Source organism: Zonotrichia albicollis, chromosome 29 (assembly GCF_047830755.1).
Source record: "Zonotrichia albicollis isolate bZonAlb1 chromosome 29, bZonAlb1.hap1, whole genome shotgun sequence".
Classification (NCBI taxonomy): Eukaryota; Metazoa; Chordata; class Aves; order Passeriformes; family Passerellidae; genus Zonotrichia; species Zonotrichia albicollis.
In genome coordinates this window covers 6,025,970-6,048,246 of record NC_133847.1, presented here as the reverse complement: position 1 = coordinate 6,048,246, position 22,277 = coordinate 6,025,970, and the positions used below count along the sequence as shown (strand labels likewise).

General features: G+C 53.7%; 1 protein-coding gene across 4 annotated transcripts in view; it reads left to right on the top strand.

The window, feature by feature from the left end:
• LOC102065136 (fibrillin-2) overlaps positions 1–22,277 on the top strand; it is an 81,342-nt gene that overhangs the window by 23,395 nt on the left and 35,670 nt on the right. For all 4 annotated transcript variants that reach the window (XM_074528781.1, XM_074528782.1, XM_074528786.1 and 1 more), the window contains 9 exons: positions 6,861–7,058; positions 8,489–8,614; positions 14,532–14,657; positions 17,718–17,870; positions 18,677–18,877; positions 19,767–19,910; positions 20,023–20,142; positions 20,745–20,870; positions 21,421–21,543. In XM_074528781.1, coding sequence (XP_074384882.1) covers positions 6,861–7,058; positions 8,489–8,614; positions 14,532–14,657; positions 17,718–17,870; positions 18,677–18,877; positions 19,767–19,910; positions 20,023–20,142; positions 20,745–20,870; positions 21,421–21,543 — 1,317 coding nt within the window. The remainder of the gene's footprint in view (positions 1–6,860; positions 7,059–8,488; positions 8,615–14,531; positions 14,658–17,717; positions 17,871–18,676; positions 18,878–19,766; positions 19,911–20,022; positions 20,143–20,744; positions 20,871–21,420; positions 21,544–22,277) is intronic.

Sequence of the window (22,277 nt, the reverse complement as noted above, 5' to 3'; positions counted from 1 at the left end):
TGGGAGCTTTCCCCAGGAGCTTTTCCTTGGGATCCAGGAAATTTTTCCGGGAACTTTTCCTTGGGATCCAGGAGATTTTTCCAGGGGATTTTCCTTGGGATCCAGGGGATTTTCCTTGGGATCCAGGGGATTTTTCCTCGGATCCAGGAGATTTTCCCAATAACTTTTCTCTGGAATCCAGGAGCTTTTTTCCTGGGATCCAGGAGCTTTTCCCAGGAACTTTTCCCTGGAATCTGGGAGCTTTTCCCAGGAGCTTTTCTGTGGGATCCAGGAGCTTTTTCCAGGAGCTTTTCCCTGGGATCCCTCCAGTGACCAACCAGGAAAATTCCTGATCCCAAGGGCTCTCCCAGGTGTTCCCAAACCCTGCTCTGACTTTCCCACCCATCCCTCCTGCTCTGGACCCACCAGCTCCACGTTTCCCTGTGCTCTTTGTGCCTCCCTGAAACTCTCTCGGGTTTCATCAGGCTGAGACTTCATCAGGAAACAGTAAAAGCAGGACAGGAAAGCTCAGAACAAGTCCCCCCTCTACAATTTCCTTTGGATGTGTTTTTCCAGCACTTGGAATGTCTGGCCTTAGAGAGTGCCCCCGCCAGCTTTTTCTTCTCTGCACAAGTCCAAACAGTTAAACTGGAGGAATGTGGCTGTGTTTGGGTGAAGGGAGGAAATGACGAGCTGGAGAAAGCATTCCATGAGAAAGGAGCCCCTCAGGGGGACCTGGGGCAGCTCTGGGGCTGCAGAGACACAGCCGGGCTGGGAGACACCTGGGAACAACAGGGACAACTGGGAAACAACGGGGACAATTGGGAAATACCTGGAGAACAACAGGGAGAACTGGAGAACACCTGGAGAACGAGAGAGACAATCCATCCAGGCTGGAAAACACCTGAGAACAACAGGGACAATCCATCCAGGCTGGAAAATACCTGAGAACAACAGGACAACTGGGAAACACCTGGAGAAGAACAGGGAGAACTGGGAAACACCTGGAGAACAACAGGAACAATTGGAAAACACCTGGAGAACAACAGGAACTATTGGAAAGCACTGGAGAAGAACAGGAACAATCCATCCAGGCTGGGAAACACCTGAGAACAACAGGAACAATTGGAAAATACTTGGAGAATGACAGGAACAATCCATCCAGACTGGGAAACAGCTGGAGAAGAACAGGAACAATCAGAAAACACCTGGAGAACAGGAACAATTGATCCAGTCTGGAAAATACCTGGAGAACAACAGGACAACTGGGAAACACCTGGAGAAGAACAGGAACAATTGGAAAACACCTGGAGAACAACAGGAACAATTGATCCAGGCTGGGAAATCACTGGAGAAGAACAGGAACAATTGGAAATCACTGGAGAAGGACAGGAACAATTGGAAAACACCTGGAGAACAACAGGAACTATTGGAAAGCACTGGAGAAGAACAGGAGCAATCCATCCAGGCTGGGAAACACCTGGAGAACAACAGGGACAATTGAAGAACAACAGGAACAATCGGAAAACACCTGGAGAACAACAGGAACAATTGATCCAGGCTGGGAAATCACTGGAGAAGAACAGGAACAATTGGAAAACACCTGGAGAGCAACAGGAACAATTGGAAAACACTGGAAAACAACAGGAACAATCAATCCAGGCTGGAAAATACCTGAGAACAACAGGAACAATTGGAAAACACTTGGAGAACAACAGGAACAATCCATCCAGACTGGGAAACAGCTGGAGAAGAACAGGAACAATCAGAAAACACCTGGAGAACAGGAACAATTGATCCAGTCTGGAAAATACCTGGAGAACAACAGGACAACTGGGAAACACCTGGAGAACAACAGGAACTATTGGAAAACACCTGGAGAACAACAGGAACTATTGGAAAGCACTGGAGAAGAACAGGAACAATCCAGCCAAGCTGGAAAACACCTGGAGAAAAACAGGAACAATTGGAAAGCACTGGAGAAGAACAGGGACAATTGGAAAACACTGAAGAACAACAGGGACAATCAATCCAGGCTGGAAAATACCTGAGAACAACAGGAGCAATTGGAAAACACTTGGAGAACAACAGGAACAATCCATCCAGACTGGGAAACAGGAGAAGAACAGGACAATTGGAAAACACTGGAGAAGAGCAGGAACAATCAAACCAAGCTGGAAGACATCTGGAAAACAACAGGAAAAACTGGAAAGCACTGGAGAAGAACAGGAACAATTGGAAAACACTGAAGAACAACAGGGACAATCAATCCAGGCAGGAAAACACCTGGAGAAGTGTCTCTCCCTGATCCCAATCCCTGTCTTTCCCTGTTCTCTCCCAGTTCCAGTCCCATTCCCTCCCGTTGGTGGCTCTGGCTCAGTCCCAGCCGTGGCCTCCTGCCCAATCCCAGGATTTGTGTCTCCATCCCCTCCCTGGGGATGCTCCACAGGCCCCTTTTGTCCTGCAGGTCTCAAGGCAAAGCCTCCATTGTTTGTTGTGAGAGGGGATTGGAGTTCTGGCAGAGGAAAAAGCTCCTCTTCCTCAGCTCTGTTTGTTTGTTTTGGAGAGGAGGAATTCCAGAGGGTGGGAGCAGACAAAAGCTCCTCATTCCCTTCCCCTTCCCTCGTGCTGGACCTACTCCCATGCTGGATTTGTGTGGCTGGGATTGTCCTTTAGACAGCACAGAAAATCCTGGAATTCTCCCACTTTTCCATCTCCAGGGATCCGAATTCCCACTGGAATTGACTCAGGGACACCCTCCTGGCTCCATGGATGTTGCAGGAGTGGAGGAAACTCTTTTTTTTGTCTTGTGAATATTCTCAGAAGTTCCTGATCAAACCCTCCCCCATGAATCCCCCCATTTTCAGGATTTCTTGCAATGGGAATTGCCATTGGAATTGCCAGGGATTCAGAGCTCTGAGGGCTCCTTAAATCTCCCCAAATTCAGGATTTCCTGCAATCCCTTAATGGGATTTACCTGGACCTGGGTCCCACTCTGGGCTCTGCTTTTGTGAGGCTGAGGGAACAGCAATCCCAGTTTTCCCTCAGCTTTTCCAAGGAAAAAAGCCCAGCTCCTGCAGGACAGCTACCTGCAGCAGGATTCCTGGAACACAGATCCCATGCAGGGACTGGGAAAGGCTTCAGACATCTCCTAAGCGTCCCTGTTTCCTTCATAAAATTTCATCAGTGCCTCATTAAAAATTTAATCATTTGCCCATTAAAATTAGCACCAGCTGGGGCTGGGAGGCAGCCAGGGCTCTCCAGACTGAGATTTCCTTGGCTTCGTTCCCTCCAGAGGAGTCATCTGCATAGGAAAAGTTATTTTGGGCAATTATGGGTTTAAAAGGGGGTGTTCTCCTCACAATCCCGCATTCATTATCCCTCTCCAGGAATTCCTGCAGTGCCTGGGGGAGATGAGGTAGGAGATGAGGTGGGAGGTGCAGGTTTGGCCACTTTTCTCTCTGGTCAGAGCACCACTTTGGGGTTTTTCATTTACTAATCTGGGTTTTTTGGGGTCCACCCTGCACTGCGATGGGAACTTGTAAAATTTGGGTCAAAAAAAAAAAAGGATCATTACATGGTTCATGTTTCTGGTCAGATTCCCAAAAAAAGGATTTTCTGGGAGATGCCATCGCCTTAACACTGATGTAACTTCCAGACAATTCCTTTTTTTTTCCCTCACAAATCCTTCTCCTCCCAACCTGCTCCCAATTTCCTCAGCTTTAATTCCCAGCACAAACTGCTCCAGGACACAAATCAGAGCGGGAGCATTAAGCTGGAAACGAGGAATTCTTTGCTAATTGATTCTTCCCCAGACAGGAGGATTTCCTGGGTGTTTTCCATGGATTTTGGGTTACCTGGAGCTCCCAGTCCTCTCACCCCTCTCCAAAAAGATTTTTATTGCTTCAAACACATCAAACCCAAACCTTTCCCTGCAGGGACATCTGGGGGTTAATCCAGGAGCAGGGATTTGGGGTCAGGGCAGTTCCTAATTACTGCTTAATTCCAGCCTGGAAATTCCCTGAGCTCTGGCTGCCTGACCAGCACCTGACTGCTCAGACACTCCATGGGGAATTTTCTGCCCTGACCAGGACGTGCTCCAAGGTTTTCTTGTTGTTTTTTTTTTCCCCAGCCACAGATCAAACATTTCTGTGCCACCACCTCAAGGGAAAATCCCACAGGAAGGATTTTGCTTCCTGCAGGATTCCTGCTGTGCCAATATCCCTCATCAAGGGTCACGGGAGCCCAGGCAGTGGCAAAGCCACATTCCTGAGGGCAGAACCCTGCAAAAAATTGGGTTAAAAATCCTTGGGGTTGAAGGGATGGGAGGATCCTAATTGGGAGTGGGAAAGCTGCAGTGTCTGGGGTTTAAAGCTGAAATAGCCGGGGGATGTTTGGGAGTTAAAAGTGAAGGAATTAATAATGAGACAGAATCTGAGAGTGAGAGAATTCCAGAATCTGGTTTGGGATGGAAGGGAACATAAAAATAATGGAATTCCACTGCCAGCTCCTTCATTATCCCAGGGTGCTCCGAGTTCCATCCAGCCTGGCTTTGGGCACTTCCAGGGAAGAATCTCTGTAACTAAACTGATATTTGATTGCTTTTCTCATCCCTGGAATTCCCAGAGCAGGTGGAATCACAGCCCTAGAATTGTCTCTTTGCCTGAATTTTGATTTTCAGCCCTCCAACACCGCGCTTCAATTTGCCACCATTGCAATTTCCCCCCCAAATCTCACACTGCTGGCAAGGCAGAAATCCTAGGATTTATTTACACACTGGATTATGGAATTCACAGGGAACCGCCAATGAGGGGAGAGAATGATTTATCTGATTCCATCTTATCAGAAGGCTAATTAATTGCTTTATGATAGTCTATTATTCTGTACTATATTACATTACATCTAAGCTGAATCTGCCAAGAACTCAAACCACCATCACTTTGGGTAAACAATCTCCACATTGCATTCTGCTTTTGCACAACCACAGGCACAGAAAACGAGATAAGAATTGGTTTTCTTTCCTCTGAGGTTTAGAGAATGTGAAACCCAGAAATATTCTTGGGAGGAATTGTGTCTTGCTTTTCTGTGTGAAGAAAAATGTAGAGCTGCACACTTGGCCCTGACAGGCCAAGGAGCCAAACACAGGCACAGCAAATGAGATAAGAATTGGTTTTTTCCTTTCTCTGAGGTTTAGAGAATGTGAAACCCAGAAATATTCTTGGGAGGAATTGTGTCTTGCTTTTCTGTGTGAACAGAAATGTGGGGCTGCACACCTGGGCCTGACAGGCCAAGGAACCAAACCACCCTCACTGTGGGTGAACAATCCCCACATTGCATTCTGCTTTGGCAGAAACACAGGCCCAGCAAATGATGAAAATTGTGTTTTTCCTTTCTCTGAGGTTCGGAGAACATGAAACCCAGAAATATTCTTGGGAGGAATTGTGCCTTGCTTTACTCTGTGAAGAAAAATGTAGAGCTGCACACTTGGCCCTGACAGGCCAAGGAGCCAAACACAGGCCCAGCAAATGAGATGAGAATTGTTTTTTTCCTTTTTCTGCGGTTCAGAGAATGTGAAACCCAGAAATATTCTTGGGAAATAATTATTCTTGGTAGGAACTGTGCCTTGCTTTTCTCTGTGAGGAGAAATGTGGGGCTATTTCCTGACAGGCCAAGGAACAGAACACCATCACTGTAGGTAAACAATCTCCACATTGCATTGTGCTTTGGCACAAACACAGGCACAGAAAATGGTAAGATTGTGTTTTTCCTTTCTCTGAGGTTCAGAGAATGTGAAACCCAGAAATATTCTTGGGAAGAATTGTGCCTTGCTTTTCTCTGTGAAGAGAAATGTGGGGCTGCACACCTGGGCCTGACAGGCCAAGGAACCAAACACCATCACTGTGGGTGAACAATCCCCACAATGCATTCTGCTTTGGCAGAAACACAGGCCCAGCAAATGATGAAAACTGTGTTTTTTCTTTCTCTGAGGTTCGGAGAACATGAAACCCAGAAATATTCTTGGGAGGAATTGTGCCTTGCTTTACTCTGTGAAGAAAAATGTAGAGCTGCACACTTGGCCCTGACAGGCCAAGGAGCCAAACACAGGCCCAGCAAATGAGATGAGAATTGTTTTTTTCCTTTTTCTGCGGTTCAGAGAATGTGAAACCCAGAAATATTCTTGGGAAAGAAATATTCTTGGTAGGAACTGTGCCTTGCTTTTCTCTGTGAGGAGAAATGTGGGGCTATTTCCTGACAGGCCAAGGAACCAAACACCATCACTTAGGTAAACAATCTCCACATTGCATTCTGCTTTGGCACAAACACAGGCACAGAAAATGGTAAGATTGTGTTTTTTTCTTTCTCTGAGGTTCAGAGAATGTGAAACCCAGAAATATTCTTGGGAAGAACTGTGCCTTGCTTTTCTCTGTGAAGAGAAATGTGGGGCTGCACACCTGGGCCTGACAGGCCAAGGAAGCAAACACCATCACTGTAGGTGAACAATCCCCACATTGCATTCTGCTTTGGCACAAACACAGGCCCAGCAAATGATAAGAATTGTGGTTTTTTTTCTTTCTCTGAGATTCAGAGAATGTGAAACCCAGAAATGGGTTGAAGAATTGGAAAGATTTGTGCCTTGCTTTTCTCTGTGAAGAGGAATGTGGGGCTACACACTTGGCCCTGATAGGCCAAGGAGCCAAACGCAGGCCCAGCAAATGAGATAAGAATTGTTTTTTTCCTTTCTCTGAGGTTCAGAGAAAGTGAAACCCAGAAATATTCTTGCGAAATAATTATTCTTGGTAGGAACTGCGCCTTTTTCTCTCTGTGCAGAGCAGTGTGGTGACACCAGGTGTAACCTGGGTATTCTCTCCTTTCCTGCCCAGATTACCGCACAGGGCCCTGCTTCAGCCAGGTGAACAACCAGATGTGCCAGGGCCAGCTGAGTGGCATCGTGTGCACCAAGACCATGTGCTGTGCCACCATCGGCCGCGCCTGGGGCCACCCCTGCGAGATGTGCCCGGCCCAGCCGCACCCCTGCCGGCGTGGCTTCATCCCCAACATCCGCACCGGCGCCTGCCAGGGTCAGACACGGGGCGTGGGCATGGGCATGGGATGGGAGGGGCAGGGAATGTGAGAGGGGTGGGTACAGGGTGGGCAGGGATGGGAGGGGCAGGGAATGTGAGAGGGGTGGGTACAGGGTGGGCACAGGGTGGGCAGGGAATGGGTATGGCGTGGGCAGGGATGGGAGGGGCAGGGAATGTGAGAGGGGTGGGTACAGGGTGGGCACAGGGTGGGCAGGGAATGTGAGAGGGGTGGGTACAGGGTGGGCACAGGGTGGGCAGGGAATGTGAGAGGGGTGGGTACAGGGTGGGCACAGGGTGGGCAGGGAATGGGTATGGCGTGGGCAGGGATGGGAGGGGCAGGGAATGTGAGAGGGGTGGGCATGGGTTGGGGAGAGCAGAGTCTGGAACGGGAGATTGGAATGGAGGAAATAGAGGACGGGGATAGCGGAGTTCAGAAATAGAGATTGAAATGGGGGAAATAGAGGACGGGGAGAGCAGAGTGTGGAACGGGAGATTGAAACAGTCCCAAAGTGCTGAGAACAGAGACCAAAATGGGACTCTAAAAGAGCCTCAAAGTGCTGAGAGCAGAGTCCTGAACAGGAGACTGAAACGGCCCCAAATTGCTCAGAGGAGAGTCTGGAACAGGAACCTAAAACAGCCTCAAAATGCAGAGGGCAGAGTCTGGAAAAGGAGACTGAAAGAGCCCCAAAGTGCTGACAGCAGAGCCCAAAATGGGAGCCTAAAACAGCCCCAAAATGTTGAGAGCAGTGCCTAAAACTGAGCCCTAAACAAGCCTCAAAGTGCTGAGAGCAGAGCCCAGAACATGAGACTGAAACAGTCCCAAAGTGTTGAGAACAGAGTCCAAAATGGGAGCCTAAAAGAGCCCCAAAATGATGAGAGCAGAGTCTGGAACAGGAGATTGGAATGGAGGAAATAGAGGATGGGGAGAGCAGAGTCCTGAATGGGAGCCTAAAACAGCCCCAAAATAGAGAATGCTAAGACCATTTCAGTCCTCTGAAACAGGAGCCTAAAGCAGCCCCAAAGCAGAGCCCCAAAGCAGAGAATACAGAGAGGAAAACCCCCAAAGCACAGAACTCTCTGTGGAATTTTCCAAATCCCCCCAGTGTGTCAGGGAGCACCTCCATGGACCTGGAGTGTCCCCTGGGATCTCCCATTTTATCCCACAGATCCGGGGCACACTGTGGCTCTCGGGTGAGCTCCTCCATCCCACAGGCTGCTCCTCCCAAGGGGCCACAGGATGGACAATTTGGGAAGCATTCCCACTCCTTTGATCCTTTGAGTCTCCCTCTTGTTGAGGCAGGAATTGACTCCTGGTGCAGTTTGGGAGGAAATTCCCTCTGGAAGGTGATCCAGCTCCTTGAGCACAGGGAAACCCAGGGATCCATGGCTGCTGTTCCCTCACACTCCTCCTCCTCTTCCTCCTGCAGATGTGGACGAGTGCCAGGCCATCCCTGGGCTCTGCCAAGGTGGGAATTGCATCAACACCGTGGGATCCTACGAGTGCAAGTGCCCTGCAGGGCACAAGCAGAGCGAGACCAGCCACAGGTGTGAAGGTAAGGGATGCTCCACTTCCTAAAGCTCCAGGAGCATTTCACTCCTGGCTTTTTCCAGAGTGGAGCTGGGACAGAGCTCCCATTCCAGGCTGGATCCCATTGCCCAGCCCTGCCAAAGGGGGTTTTGGTCTGCTGCCCACAGGCCAAGGGCAGGAAATGAGGAATGGGCTTTGCCTGATCTCCTAATCTTGCCTCAGACCAGAAGGAAATGGTTTGGTTTGTTCACAGAGGGGGTTTTTAACGGATATTTTAATGGGAACACAGACAGGGACCTCTGGAAGGTTTAGCCAGGCTCAGCTCAGGGCTGCCTCCAAAGCTCTGCCAGGTTCTGGGTCCCATCAAGCCTTGAAAACTCAGCAACTTTTAATTTGGAGGCTCTTCATTAGGGCTGTGAAGATTTAATCACTGTGAAATGGGACATCAGGCTGGTGCTGGGAGCTCAGGGAGGGCTCTGAAAGCCCCTCTGGAACGCCAGGATTGGAATTGGGATGGTAGGAGGGGGCATGAACTGATCCCCCAGGTCCTTCCAGCCCTGACCATTCCAGGATTCTGTGCCCTGGGTTCAGCCCCTCAGGAAACGTTTCCAAAGAGGGCCCAGAGGAGCTGCAGAGGTCAATCCCTGCTGGGGGATGGACATTCCTGCATCCCCAGGAAACATCTGTGTCTGAGCATCTTCCTGGGCAGGGCGCCAGCAGACTTTCTCTAAAATCCTGACAGGATTCCTGCAGAGCTCCACATGCAAGGATTGAAAGCAGGACAATCCAAACCAGCCCTTTTTGTGTGTCAGAGGAAGGAGCAGCTCCCCGAATCCAGTGATATTCCAGGAATTTGCCTGGCCCAGGTGGGAGCAGGGGCAGCAGAAAGCTGCTCCTGCCTCTCCCCCAGCAGCTGGGGAGCAGAGCACATCTGAAACCGGTTGAGCTGGAATCTCCTCCATCCCCAGATTAAACCAAATCCATTGTCTGGGTCTGTCCTCCAGATGTGAGGGGCCTCCCACTGCCCCCCGAGCCTGGAGGAGCAGCCCCACGTGGGCACAAACTGCCCCCAGAAAGGGACAATTCCAGCAATCCCAGGGGCTGCTCCATCCCTGGACCACCACCAAGGGCTGGGGGCTTCCCTCTGGGTCTGGGGTCCTGCTGGGAATGTCACAGACAGCAGGGATTTGAGGTTTGAGGGCTCCTCTCCCAGCTGTGTCACCTCCACGTCCCCACAGGGCCACCAGAAGGGGAGGAGGATCCCAGGGAAGTGGAATCACCTTTGGGATTCCCTAAAACGATGTGGATAGGGGAATGGAGAGGGTTCCTTTATGGACACATGGAAGATTTGGGCCCCCGAGTTTCCTGCAGCCTTTGATCCCTCAGGAATTTGGTCCAGCAGATGGAGCATCAAATTCCTGAGTTGCACATTCCTGCTGAAACTGCCAAAATCTCTGCCTTGGTCCTCCCTTTGAGCCAGGGTTTGATCAAAGCACAACCAGAGCATGGATTTGTGCCCCAATCCCAGCTGGGCAGGAGTTCCCTCGTTGAGTTTTGGGTTCATTTTACACTGGGGAAAGGAGGGAATTCTCTGCTTCCCTCTCATTTTCAGCTTCCCCATCCAAACCTGGCATCCAGGGAATGTCAAACCCCGATAAAACCTCTCTGGGGGGTTCTCCCCAGCTGCCCAGAGCTGGAGTTTGGTGCTGGGGGATTCCTGGGGGGAAGTCAGGAATTAACGATGTGCCCTCATTAACGGTGTCCCCTAATTAACGGTGTCCCCTAATTAACAGTGCCGTAATCTGCTGTGAACTGCAGGGGACAGAGATAACGGCGGTGCCTTCCTTATCTCCTAACCCAAACCTTATCTCCCAACACCAACACCTGGAACTCTCCTAACCCAAACCTTATCTCCCAACACCTGGAACTGGGGAGGATAAGGATGCTTTTCCAAGGCAGATATTCCATGCTGATAACGGAGGCTCCGAGCTGCAGCTGGAATATTCTCAGATCCAGCAGGAAAACGAATCCTTTGGCTCTCAGGGAAAGATCCAGGCCGGGTTTGGAGCTGAAGCTCCTCCAAGTCGGGGCTTGCTCCGTTCCAGGCTCACCCCTGGTGGATGGGGCACTTCCAGAGGGTGGCTCGAGTTTGTCCCATTGTCCATTGTATTCCGAGGAGCTCCGGGGGTGATGGGAGTTTCTGGCACTGCTCCCTTGCTGGGCAGGCTGAAAAACAGGGAAATGTTGGATTTAGGGAGGGGAAGGCTCAGGCTGCTCCCTAAAAATCTCTGGAGACGAGGTGGGCTTGGGAAGCGCCCAAAATTGTGTTTGTGATGTGCAAAAAGATGAGAAAAGAGGGCAGGAATTGCCAGGTTAGGGATGAATTAACCCATCTCACGGCTGGATTATGGTGGAAAAAAGGGAAAAAAAGCAGGATCTGTTGAGGTTTTCAGGGAATGAGAGGCAGGTTTGGATCCAGCCGAGTTCTCAACGCGGCGGGAGGAAAATTGTTGAGGACACAGGAAAATTCCTGGTGCAAAGTGGAGAGAGGAAACATCAAAGCTGAGCTGGGACACATCCTGCTGCTCCAGAGACCTGGAGCCATAAATCACAGGGAAAAGGGGGGGCTGGGGCACTTTTAAATGATCCTGGAAGCGACTGGAAAAATGACACCGAAGGGAGCAATTCTGTGGTGTGGACCTAAGGGGGAATCACTGGCTGGACAAAGCTTTTCCTGCCATAATTCCAGGCTTTCTCTGCCAAGAATTTCACTTTTTAACAGCCCTTCCTGTGCTGCAGGACAAAGGCCAAGCTCTGCTATCAGTGAGGTAATGCCAGTGCCTCTCCAGGATGCTCCCCAAAGGAACGTGTCCTGCATCCAAAACCCATCCAGGGTGATAAGAGACCAAACAAAAACCCATGGAGAGACACCAGGAAAGGGAGTGGAAGGCTCCAGGCAACAAGCTCAGCCAGGATTTGCCCATTTTTGGCCTCTCCAGGATATTCTGTAGGAGGGAACAAATGCAGGGATTCCAAATCTCACCTCTCTCCCTCACCCCTCTAGGTGTGAGGTTCTCCTTGTGCCCCCACAGGCCAGGAGAGCCCAAAATCCTGAATTTCCTGATGTTTCTACACCAGAGGAAGCTCCCCAGAGCTTTCCACGGATGGATGGAACCCCACAACCACTTTCTTTGCATTTCCTCACAGAGCCCTTCTGAAGAGCTCATTGTTTGGCTCCACGCAGAGCTCATTCCCTGGACCTGGGTGGTTTGGAGCTCCCATTTTCCCCTCTGTGGTTCCTTTCACGAGTCCCTGATCCCAAGGCTCGAGCCCTGGGGGTGTTTTCTCCATCAATCCCTGGGTTTTTAGCACAGGGAAAGGTTGGGGTTCCCACACCCTGAGATGAGGGATGAGCTTTGCAGCTCCAGCTCTGCAGCTTTGGCTTTTCCAGCTTTCCCAGCCTTTAAGGACGAGGCCAATTCCAATTCCAATCCCAGCCCGGCTCCAAAATCAACGTTTGCCTTGAATCCTGCCATTGTCTGAGCAGCAGAGCTCAGGATCCTGCTTTAATTCCGAACAGAAGGTTGGAAAAGCCGGGAAGGAGCCAGGCTGGGGCTGGCAGGATTCCCTCCCGGCGCTGGGCGTTAATGAGAGGGGCGTTAATTGTTAATGAACCCGTTCCCACCGGGTCAGCACGGCTCCAAACGCTCGCAGAGGGAAAACCGAGCAGGAAAATGGGCTGAAAGCACAACAAAGCCCAGGGATCAGGTTCCTGGAGCACAGGATGTGGAGTCCTGCAGGAATGGGCTCCATTCCTGCTCTCAGAGCTGGGATTTTCAAGGGGATTTCGGATAAAAAAGGAGCTGCAGATTGATGGAAGCTCTTTGGTTCCCTGGTTTTCCATAGGAATGGGATTCTCTGCTGCCTTGGGGTGAGGGAGGGATGACACAGGCACAGCCCCAGGTGTGGGAGCCTCCCCAGTGCCACCCCAAGTTTTGGGCTGGGATTTTTCAGTTTTGCCTTCCTAAAGCTCTTTATTTTGCAGAGCTCCGTGCAGATTCTCCCCAGTGCCTCCCCAAGTTTTGGGCTGGGATTTTTCAGTTTTGCCTTCCTAGAGCTCCTTTCCTTGCAGAGCTCCGTGGGCTGGAGCCCAGGGCAGGGTGACAGGGCAGGGCTGGCTGATAAAATCTGATTTTGGCTGCAGGGCCCCAGGTGGGGGAGGCGTTTCTGTGCTCTGTGTTTCTGTGTTCTCTGCTGCCCTGGGAGCTCTCAGGGCTGTTCTGAGCATCAACGAACCAGAGCAGCACTGGGGGGCTCAGGGGACCCCTCAGGGAGTGGCCAGGGGCAGAATTTGAGAGTCCTGAAGAGCCAAGCAGGGATTTGTGTTCCCCTGGAATAGAATCAGAGAATGGAATTGTGGAATATCCTGGGATTTGTGTTCCCCTGGAATAGAATCAGAGAATGGAATTGTGGAATATCCTGGGATTTGTGTTCCCCTCTTGACTGGGATAGAATCAGAGAACGGAATTGTGGAATGTCCTGGGCTGGGAGGGTCTCAAGGGGGGCTGCAAATCCAACCCATCACCTGGCATGGTGATGGGTTGGATTTGGTCAAGGGCTGGGCCTGCAGATCATGACCAAGGTGACCTCAGGGACCAGGATCCATCCCTCTCTGGCAGCCCTTTCCAGTGTCCAATTCCTCTTTCTGGGAGGAATTTATTCCCTTCTGTCCATCCTAACCATCCCCTGGGCGAGGCTGTGGAAAGAAGCAGAAACTCCACAAATGGCAGAGTTTTGGAGACCCTTCATGGCCCCCAGCATTTCCTGAGCCCCCAAACCCAAACTGCATCCTCTGTGCCCTGGATTTGAATGGGGTTTGGGGACTAGAACTCCAAACCTGCCTGGGCAATGTCCAATCCCTCTTTCTGGGAGGAATTTACCCCTGGTGTCCATCCCAAACTTCCCCTGGGAGAGAAGCAGAAACTCCACGAATGGCAGAGTTTTAATGACCCCCAGCATCCCCTGAGCCCTAAAACCCAACTCCCATCCTTTCTGGATTTGGATTTGGATGGGGTTTGGGGACCAGGACTCCAGCCCTCCCTGGCAGCCCTTTCCAGTGTCCAATCCCTCTTTCTGGGAGGAATTTATTCCCTTCTGTCCATCCTAACCATCCCCTGGGAGAGGCTGTGGAGAGAAGCAGAAACTCCACAAATGGCAGAGTTTTGGAGACCCTTCATGGCCCAACCCAACTCCCAGCCTTTCTGGATTTGGATGGGGTTTGGGGACCAGGACTCCATCACTCCCTGGCAGCCCTTTCCAGTCTCCAATCCCTGTTTCTGAGAGGAATTTTCCCCTGGTGTCCATCCCAAACTTCTACTTGGAGAGGCTGTGGAGAGAAGCAGAAACTCCAAAAATGGGAGAGTTTTGGAGACCCTTCATGGCCCAACCCAACTCCCAACCTTTCTGGATTTGGATTTGGATGGAGTTTGGGGAGCAGGACTCCAGCCCTCCCTGGCAGCCCTTTCCAATGTCCAATCCCTCTTTCTGGGAGGAATTTATTCCCTTCTGTCCATCCTAACCATCCCCTGGGAGAGGCTGTGGAGAGAAGCAGAAACTCCACAAACGGGAGAGTTTTGGAGACCCTTCATGGCCCAACCCAACTCCCAGCCTTTCTGGATTTGGATGGGGTTTGGGGAGCAGGACTCCAGCCCTCTCTGGCAGCCCTTTCCAGTCTCCAATCCCTGTTTCTGAGAGGAGTTTTCCCCTGGTGTCCATCCCAAACTTCCACTTGGAGAGGCTGTGGAGAGAAGCAGAAACCCCACGAATGGCAGAGTTTTACAGACCCCCATCATCCCCTGACCCCCCCAAACCCCACCTGCATGGCTTTGGCTGGGGAAGGGCACATTTTCCACGCTGCCCGTGGTGTTTTCTGTGCCTTGCAGACGTGGATGAGTGCGGGGCCATCCCGGGCGTGTGCGACGGAGGCGAGTGCACCAACACGGCGGGCAGCTACGTGTGCTCCTGCCCCCGAGGCTTCATCACCAGCCCCGACGGCTCCCGCTGCCTCGGTGAGGGGGAAAATGAGGATTTTGGGGTGGGATTTGGGCCGGGAATGCCCGCACAGGACATTGGGATGGTGCTGGGATAGGTGGGGAATTCTCCTTGCTCTCCATCCTGAGCTCGCTTGGTCCTTGTTCCTCTCCAGGATTTGGGGTGTGGAGGGGTCTCAGTGGTGGAATGGGGTGGGAAAGGTGTGAGGAGGAGGAGGAGGGTTGGGAGGAAGGTGTGGGGCTGGGAATGTGGGTGCAGTGAGAAAGGGATTGGGAGAGGAGCAGCGAGGAAGAGGTCGGGAGGAATGCCTTCAAAAAAATCCAAAATTCAAAAAATTCACTCCAACCTCCAGAGCCTGGAGTGAATTGTTTGGATTTTTAACAGATCAAAACTCCCTTCCTGTAGATATTTGACGGTCCATTGGTACCAAACCCCAGTTCCTGGGATAGGGGAGCATCTCTGTGGTTACTCACACTCAGCAAATAAATCCCAGGAGTTTTTTTTCCCTGGTCTGAAAGTCCATTTGCCTTCAGGAAGATGCGGATGAGGAGATTTGGGAAGAGGAATTCCTCCAGCACAGGCAGGGATTGGTGGTGCAGGCACAGCTTTCTGTAGAAATGAATTCAGAAAAAAAAATCAGCTCCAAATTCTTTTCTAGCCACGGATCCTGGAGCAGAATTAAATGTTTTAGTTCCAGGAGGGAAAAAAAAAAAAATGTTGTGAAGTGTGAGTAAAAAGTAAAGCCCAAGTGCTCTTGTTTGGGAAACTGATAGATTTTAATGGGAATGGAATTTTTCCCTGCTGCTTCCCAGCCCTGCCATGAGCCCAGAGGGGTGTGACAGCTCTGGGATGAGTCATGGGGACATTCCCCACTTTCCTTGAAACCAAGAGCTTCGAAAAACGAAAATAAATAAAATTAGGAAGCCCAGATTTAAAAATAGTGCGGAGCTGACCGAGCTGCAGTGGGCTCTGACTGCACCTGAGCTGGCTCTGGGTGCTGCAGCTCCTTTTTGGGACAGGCTGGGTTTGTTCTGGCACAACCCCCAGCTCCTGCTGGGCTGGCGCTGCCCTGGCACCCAAACCGTGCCAGCTCTGTCCCAGGAGGGTTTGTGTGGCGAGTTTGGGGTTCCAGGTTTGCATCCCGTGAAATAAAGCCAGGGAAGTGAAAATGGAGAAATAATGAACAATGTGGGCACTTTTAAAGCATCAGGAGAGGAGACATTGCCACACCCTGGAGGTGACAATGTAAAGGTCTTTAGGGGCACCAGCAGCAGGACCCCCTTCCCTTCCCGCTCTGCCAGACCCCAGACCCAGTCTGGAATTGTTCTTTTCCTCTCAGGATGAGCCGGACCCCCTTCCCCCTGCTCTGCCAGACCCCAGACCCAGTCTGGAATCATTCCTGTCCCCTCAGGATGGGCAGGACCCATCCTGGGATCATTCCTGTCCCCTCAGGACGGGCAGGACCCCCTTCCCCCTGCTCTGCCAGACCCCAGACCCATCCTGGGATCATTCCTGTCCCCTCAGGATGAGCAGGACCCCCTTCCCCCTCCTGCTCTGCCAGACCCCAGAGCCATCCTGGGATCATTCCTGTCCCCTCAGGATGAGCAGGACCCAGCCTGGAATCATTCCTGTTCCCCAGGATGGGCAGGACCCCCTTCCCTTCCCTTCCTCTCCTGCCCTTCCATCCTGGCTGGACCTGGTCACCCCCAGGGCTCAGTGCCCACCTCTGAGCTCTCTCTAATCCCAGCTGGAATTTCCCCTCCCCTCTCTCCTGCAGCATTTTCTGCTTTTCTGGGGTTTTGTGCAAGCTGGTCCCAAACACCCCCGGGGCTTCTCCTCCCCTTCCTGAGGATTAGGGGCTGATCCAGCTTTGCTTCCAAATCCCCCTTCTCCAGGTCTGGCTTTGTGTCTGCTGGTGTTTTTGGTGGGTAAAGTTTCCTGAAAGGAGCAATTCCCCCTGAACCCAGCTCTGGGGAAGGAGCTGCTGCTTTGAACCGGGGTCACTGTGCCCTGGGGGTCCCCGAGCTGTGCTGGGAGCAAAATGCACCCCCAGCCCCAGATCAAACAGCCCCGGACCATTAATCCCAATTACACTCCCGGGAAGTGGCAGCCACACCCCGGGAGACTTTCCCCCTCATTAACCGACTTGAGAAGAAGCAAGGTGGGAGAGCAGGAGGGGAAGATTCCAGGTTTTCCCGCAGGGCTTGGTGCCAGGTGGATGGAGCCTGCTGGATGTGAGAGACCCTCAGTGCCTTGGCCAGGAGCCACAAAATCCCCCCAGAAGGGGCAGGGTTGGGGTCAGGGGGGCCAGGCTGAGACAGGGGGTGGCAGGGAGGGATTCCATGGGGATGGGCCCTCAGGAGCTGCCTGAGAGCGTGGTGGTGGCACATTGTGACTGTGTGTCTTCTTCCTTTCCTTGTCCCTGTCCCCATCCCCATCCTTGTCCCTCTCCCTTGTCCCTTTCCCTCTCCCTGTCCTTGTCTCTGTTCCTGTCCTTCTCCCTTTCTTTCTCCTTGTCCCTGCCCCCATCCCTGTCCCTGTCTTTGTCCCCATCCCTGTCCCTGTCCCCATCCCTATCTCTGTCCCTGTCCCCGTCCCTCTCCCTGTCCCTTTCCCTCTCCCTGTCCTTCTCCCTGTCCTTTTCCCTTTCTTTCTCCCTGTCCCCACCCCTGTCCCTGTCCCTGTTCCCATCCCTGTCCCTCTCCCTTTCCCTCTCCTCATTCCTATCCCCATCCCTGTCCCTTTCCCTGTTCCCATCCCTGTCCCTCTCCCTGTCCCTTTCCCTCTCCCTGTCTTTGTCCCTGTTCCTGTCCTATTCCCTTTCTTTCTCCCTGTCCCCATCCATCCCTATCCCCATCCCTCTCCCTGTCCCCATCCCTGTTCCATCCCTGTCCCTCTCCTCATCCCTGTTCCTCTCCTTGTCCTTGTCCCCATCCCTGTCCCCGTTCCGGTCCCTCTCCCTTTTTCCCATCCCTCTCCCTTTCCCCGTCCCTGTCCCTGTCCCTCTTCCCATTCCTCTTCCTCTCCCCACCCGGTCCCCACCCCATCCCCGCCCTGTCCCCGCTCCGTCCCCTCAGACCAGCGCCTGGGCACGTGTTTCTCGGCGCTGCTGGGCGGTCGCTGTGCCGGGGACGTTCCGGGCCAGGCCAGCAGGATGCAGTGCTGCTGCGACTCGGGGCGCTGCTGGGCCATCGGCCAGACCCCCGAGGTGTGCCCCGTGCGGGGCTCGGGTGAGTCACCCCAAAACCCTGCACCCCAAAACCAGCACCGAAAACCCTGTACCCCAAAACCGGCACCTCAAAACCGGCATCCCAAACCCAGCACCCAAAACCCGGCACCCAAAACCTGGCACCCCAAACCCGGCACCCCAAAACCAGCACCGAAAACCCTGCACCCCAAAACCCTCCACCCCAAAACCGGCATCACAAAACCCTGCACCCCCAAACCCAGCACCCAAAACCTGGCACCCAATGCCTGGCACCCCAAAACCAGCACTGAAAACCCTGTACCCCAAAACCCTATACCCCAAAACCAGCACCCCAAAACCTGGCACCCCAAAACCGGCACCCCAAAACCAGCAGCCCAAACCCTGCACCCCAAAACCGGCATCCCAAAATCCTGCACCCCAAACCCTGCATCCCAAAATCCTGCACCCCACCCTGGTGAGCTGAACCTTGGTGAGTCCAGGGATGGAGCCACATCTCTGTGCATCCATCCCCTCCTTCAGCCCCAGCTCTGAGCAGGGCAGAGCTTCTCCATGCCCATCCTTCCCTGCCTGGAGGGACCCCTCGGTGCCAGATGTCCCAAAATTCCTCTGCCAGACCCCCTGGCCCCACCATGGGGCGAGGGGTGTTCAATCCCTCCTGGTCCTTCTGCCCTGTTCCCATCATTTCCTATTCCCATTCCCACCGTGGGCTGGGGGGGTGTTTAATCCCTCCTCATCCTTCTTCCCCATTCCCACCATTTCCTACCCCCATTCCCACCAGGACCCACCCTTTGCTGCAGGCACTGCACCCAAAGCTCTCTTTTGTTTCAGACGAGTACCGCAGGCTGTGCATCGAGGGGCTCCCGGTCATGCCAGGCTTCCCCGGGATGAACTTCCCAGGAATTCCCTCATTCGTGCCCAACGGGGTCGGGCCGGGACTCAACGGGCCCGGGGGCATTGGGCCCAACGGGGCCAACGGGCAGGGCGGGATCCCGGGGCTGCCCGGGATGAGCCAGGGGAGCTCCAGCATCGGTAATTCCGCCTTTGTCCCGGTTTGTCCCGGCTTTATCCCACCTTTGTCCTGCCTGCCCAGCCCCAGGGCAGCCTCCCCAGGGCTGGAATGCCGCTCACACGGGGTTATCCTGGCTCGGGGGACAGCTGGGATGTGGCGCTGATGCTGAGCCCCCACTCGGATCCAGCGAGGCTGGGACTGCTCTGGAATCGCTCCCTGGTTCCCAAATAGGCTCCCAAGAGCTCCAGATGGGAGCAGAGCTTTCCCATCAGCATCTCAGTCTCATCCTCCCCACCTTGCACCACTCTGACATCCCCCCACAGAGCTCCTGGGACGTCCAAGGGGTCCCCAACCCTCCCTGTGTCCCCCAAGGAGCTGCCATCCCATTCTGAGTCCTGGGGACATCCCAGGGCTCCATAACCCTTCCCAGTGCTTCACCCAAGGGCTCCCCAACCCTCCCTGTGTCCCCCAGGAACTGCCATCCCATTCTGAGTTCTGGGGACATCCAAGGGGGTCCCCAGCCTTGCCTGTGTCCCCCAGGAACTGCCATCCCATCCTGAGACCTGGGGGACATCCCAGGGCTCCATAACCCTTCCCAGTGCTTCACCCAAGGGCTCCCCAACCCTCTGTGTGCCCCCCAGGAACTGCCATCCCATCCTGAGACCTGGGGACATCCAAGGGGGTCCCCAGCCTTGCCTGTGTCCCCCAGGAACTGCCATCCCATCCTGAGACCTGGGGACATCCCAGGGCTCCCCAATCCCTCCCTGTGCTTCATCCAAAGGTTCCCCAACCCTCTGTGTGCCCCCCAGGAACAGCCACCTCATCCTGAGTTCTTGGGACATCCCAGGGCTCCCCAATCCCTCCCAGTGCTTCCCCCAAGGGCTCCCCAACCCTCTGTGTGCCCCCCAGGAACAGCCACTCTGAACCAGACCATCGACATCTGCAAACACTTCACCAACCTGTGCCTCAACGGGCGCTGCATCCCCACGCCGTCCAGCTACCGCTGCGAGTGCAACATGGGCTACAAGCAGGACGTCCGCGGGGAGTGCATCGGTGAGAGGGGGCTCTCCCAGAGCCCCAGGGCTCCCCCAGGCTGCTCTCGCTGCTCCTGGGCTCTGCTGTGCCTCAGGGTCCCTCACACGTGGGGTTTTTTTTCCCCTCGCAGATGTGGATGAGTGCTCGAGCAGCCCCTGCGTCCACGGTGACTGCGTCAACACGCCGGGCTCCTACCACTGCAAGTGCCACGAGGGCTTCCAGAGCACCCCCACCAAGCAGGCCTGCATTGGTAAGGGCTGTCCCCCCCCTTTCTGGGGGGTGGCAGAGGGGTCAGCAGAGCCCCTGGCCCCCAAAAAGGGTGGTAGAGGTGAAATGCAGAGAGGGATCCCCAGTAGGGCTGGGTGTGGGATGGGATCCCTCCAGAAGTTTCCTCTGCCTTGGCTTGCCTTAAAATTTTCTGGTGGCAATCAAAGGAGCTGCAGAGTCCTCCCCATGAACAGAATTCTGTTGGGAGAACTTTATTTGACAAAAAGGGGGGTTCTGGGCCATGTTGGTGTGGATGCAGCATTTCCAGCAAGGCTGCAAGCTGCCAAAAGGCTGCTGCAGGTGAGGGGCTGCCAAAAAAGAGGCATGGGAAGGGACTGTTCCACATGGGAACAGCGAGAAAAGGCAGTGCCCAAGCTTTGAAATGTTCATTTTCATCCTTCCTGACAAAGAGGCTTCCAAAGCCTCCCCCACTGCCCAGAAAGGTGAAAAGATTCCAATTTCCCAAGTGGGATTTTTGAAGATGAATTCCCGTGTCTGAAGGCACTGAGAGTTTCTCACAGGGGATGTTGAGCTGGGGCCTCTCCTGTCTCTCCCTGCTGCCACTTTTTGGTGCTTTCCCTGCAGACATTGACGAGTGCATCATGAACGGGGTGATGTGCAGGAACGGGCGCTGCGTCAACACCGACGGCAGCTTCCAGTGCATCTGCAACGCCGGCTTCGAGATCACCCCCGACGGCAAGAACTGCGTGGGTGAGGCTCCCCTGGCCCCAGCAGCCCAGGGCTGGGCTGGGACCACCTCCTCCCTGGGCTTTTAGTCTGGGCTGTGCCTCAGGAGAGGGCTGGGGAGGTGTTTCTGTGAGGGGGTTTGGGGTGCAGGGATCAGCAGGGCTGGGGCAGGACAGCTCTGACCAGGAATGGTGACCCTGGGCTTGGAGCTGATGCTCTTGGAGGTTCCCCCTCCATTTCCCCCTCAGCCTTGAGGCCCAGCACCCACAGTTTTACCTGGACATCTCTGACCAGGAAAGGTGACCCTGGGCTTGGAGCTGATGCTCTTGGAGGTTCCCCCTCCATTTCCTCCTCAGCCTTGAGTCCCAGCACCCACAGTTTTGCCTGGAGCAGGACATCTCTGACCAGGAATGGTGACCCTGGGCTTGGAGCTGATGCTCTTGGAGGTTCCCCAACCATGTCCCTTTCTGCTTTGAGGCCCAGCAGCCACAGTTTGGCCATGGGATGGGGCACAGGGGGGTTTGGGCCACAGGAGGGTCTTGCTGCAGCTCTGGGGTGCTGTGTGTGCCCCCAGACCACGACGAGTGTGCCACCACCAACATGTGCCTCAACGGGATGTGCATCAACGAGGACGGGAGCTTCAAGTGCATCTGCAAACCCGGCTTTGTCCTGGCTCCCAATGGGCGCTACTGTGTGGGTGAGTGAGCCCCAGATGGGCTCTTCCCAGCCCCAGCCCCTGCCCACATTCCTCAGGGCACCTGTGAGCTCCTCAGGGCAAGGGGAGATGAGAAATCCAAGGGCGTCTCCAGGCAGCTCCTGCTCTGCTGCCAGAAGTTGGCCCTTTGTGGGAGAATGGGCAAAAAGGGGAAGGTTCTCATGTCCTGAGCCCCTGTCTGTGTGTCCTGAGCCCCTGTCTGTGTGTCCTGAGCCCCTGCCTGTGTGTCTTAACCCCTGTCCCTGTGTCCTCATGCCCTGTCCATGTGTCCTGAACCTCTCTCTGCATGTTCTAACTGCTGTCCATGTGTCCTTATGCCCTGGCCATGTGTCCTGAGCTTCTCTCTGTGTGATCTGACCATTGTCCTGTGTCCTGGGCCCCTCTCTGCATGTCCTGAGCTCCGGCCCATGTGTTCTGCCCCTGTTCATGTGTCCCAGCTCTCTCCTCATATCCAGCCCTCTCTCCATGTGTCCCAGTCCCCTTTCCTCATATCCAGCCCTCTCTCCATGTGTCCCAGTCCCCTTTCCTCATATCCAGCCCTCTCTCTGTGTGTCCCAACCCTCTCTCCTCACGTTCCAACCCTCTCTCCGTGTGTCCCAGACCTCTCCCTGTACCCCAGTCCTCTTTCCTCATGTCCCAACCCTCTCTCTGTGTGTCCCAGTCCCCTCTCTCCAAGTGTCCCAGACCTCTCCATGTGTCCCAACCCCCTTTCCTCA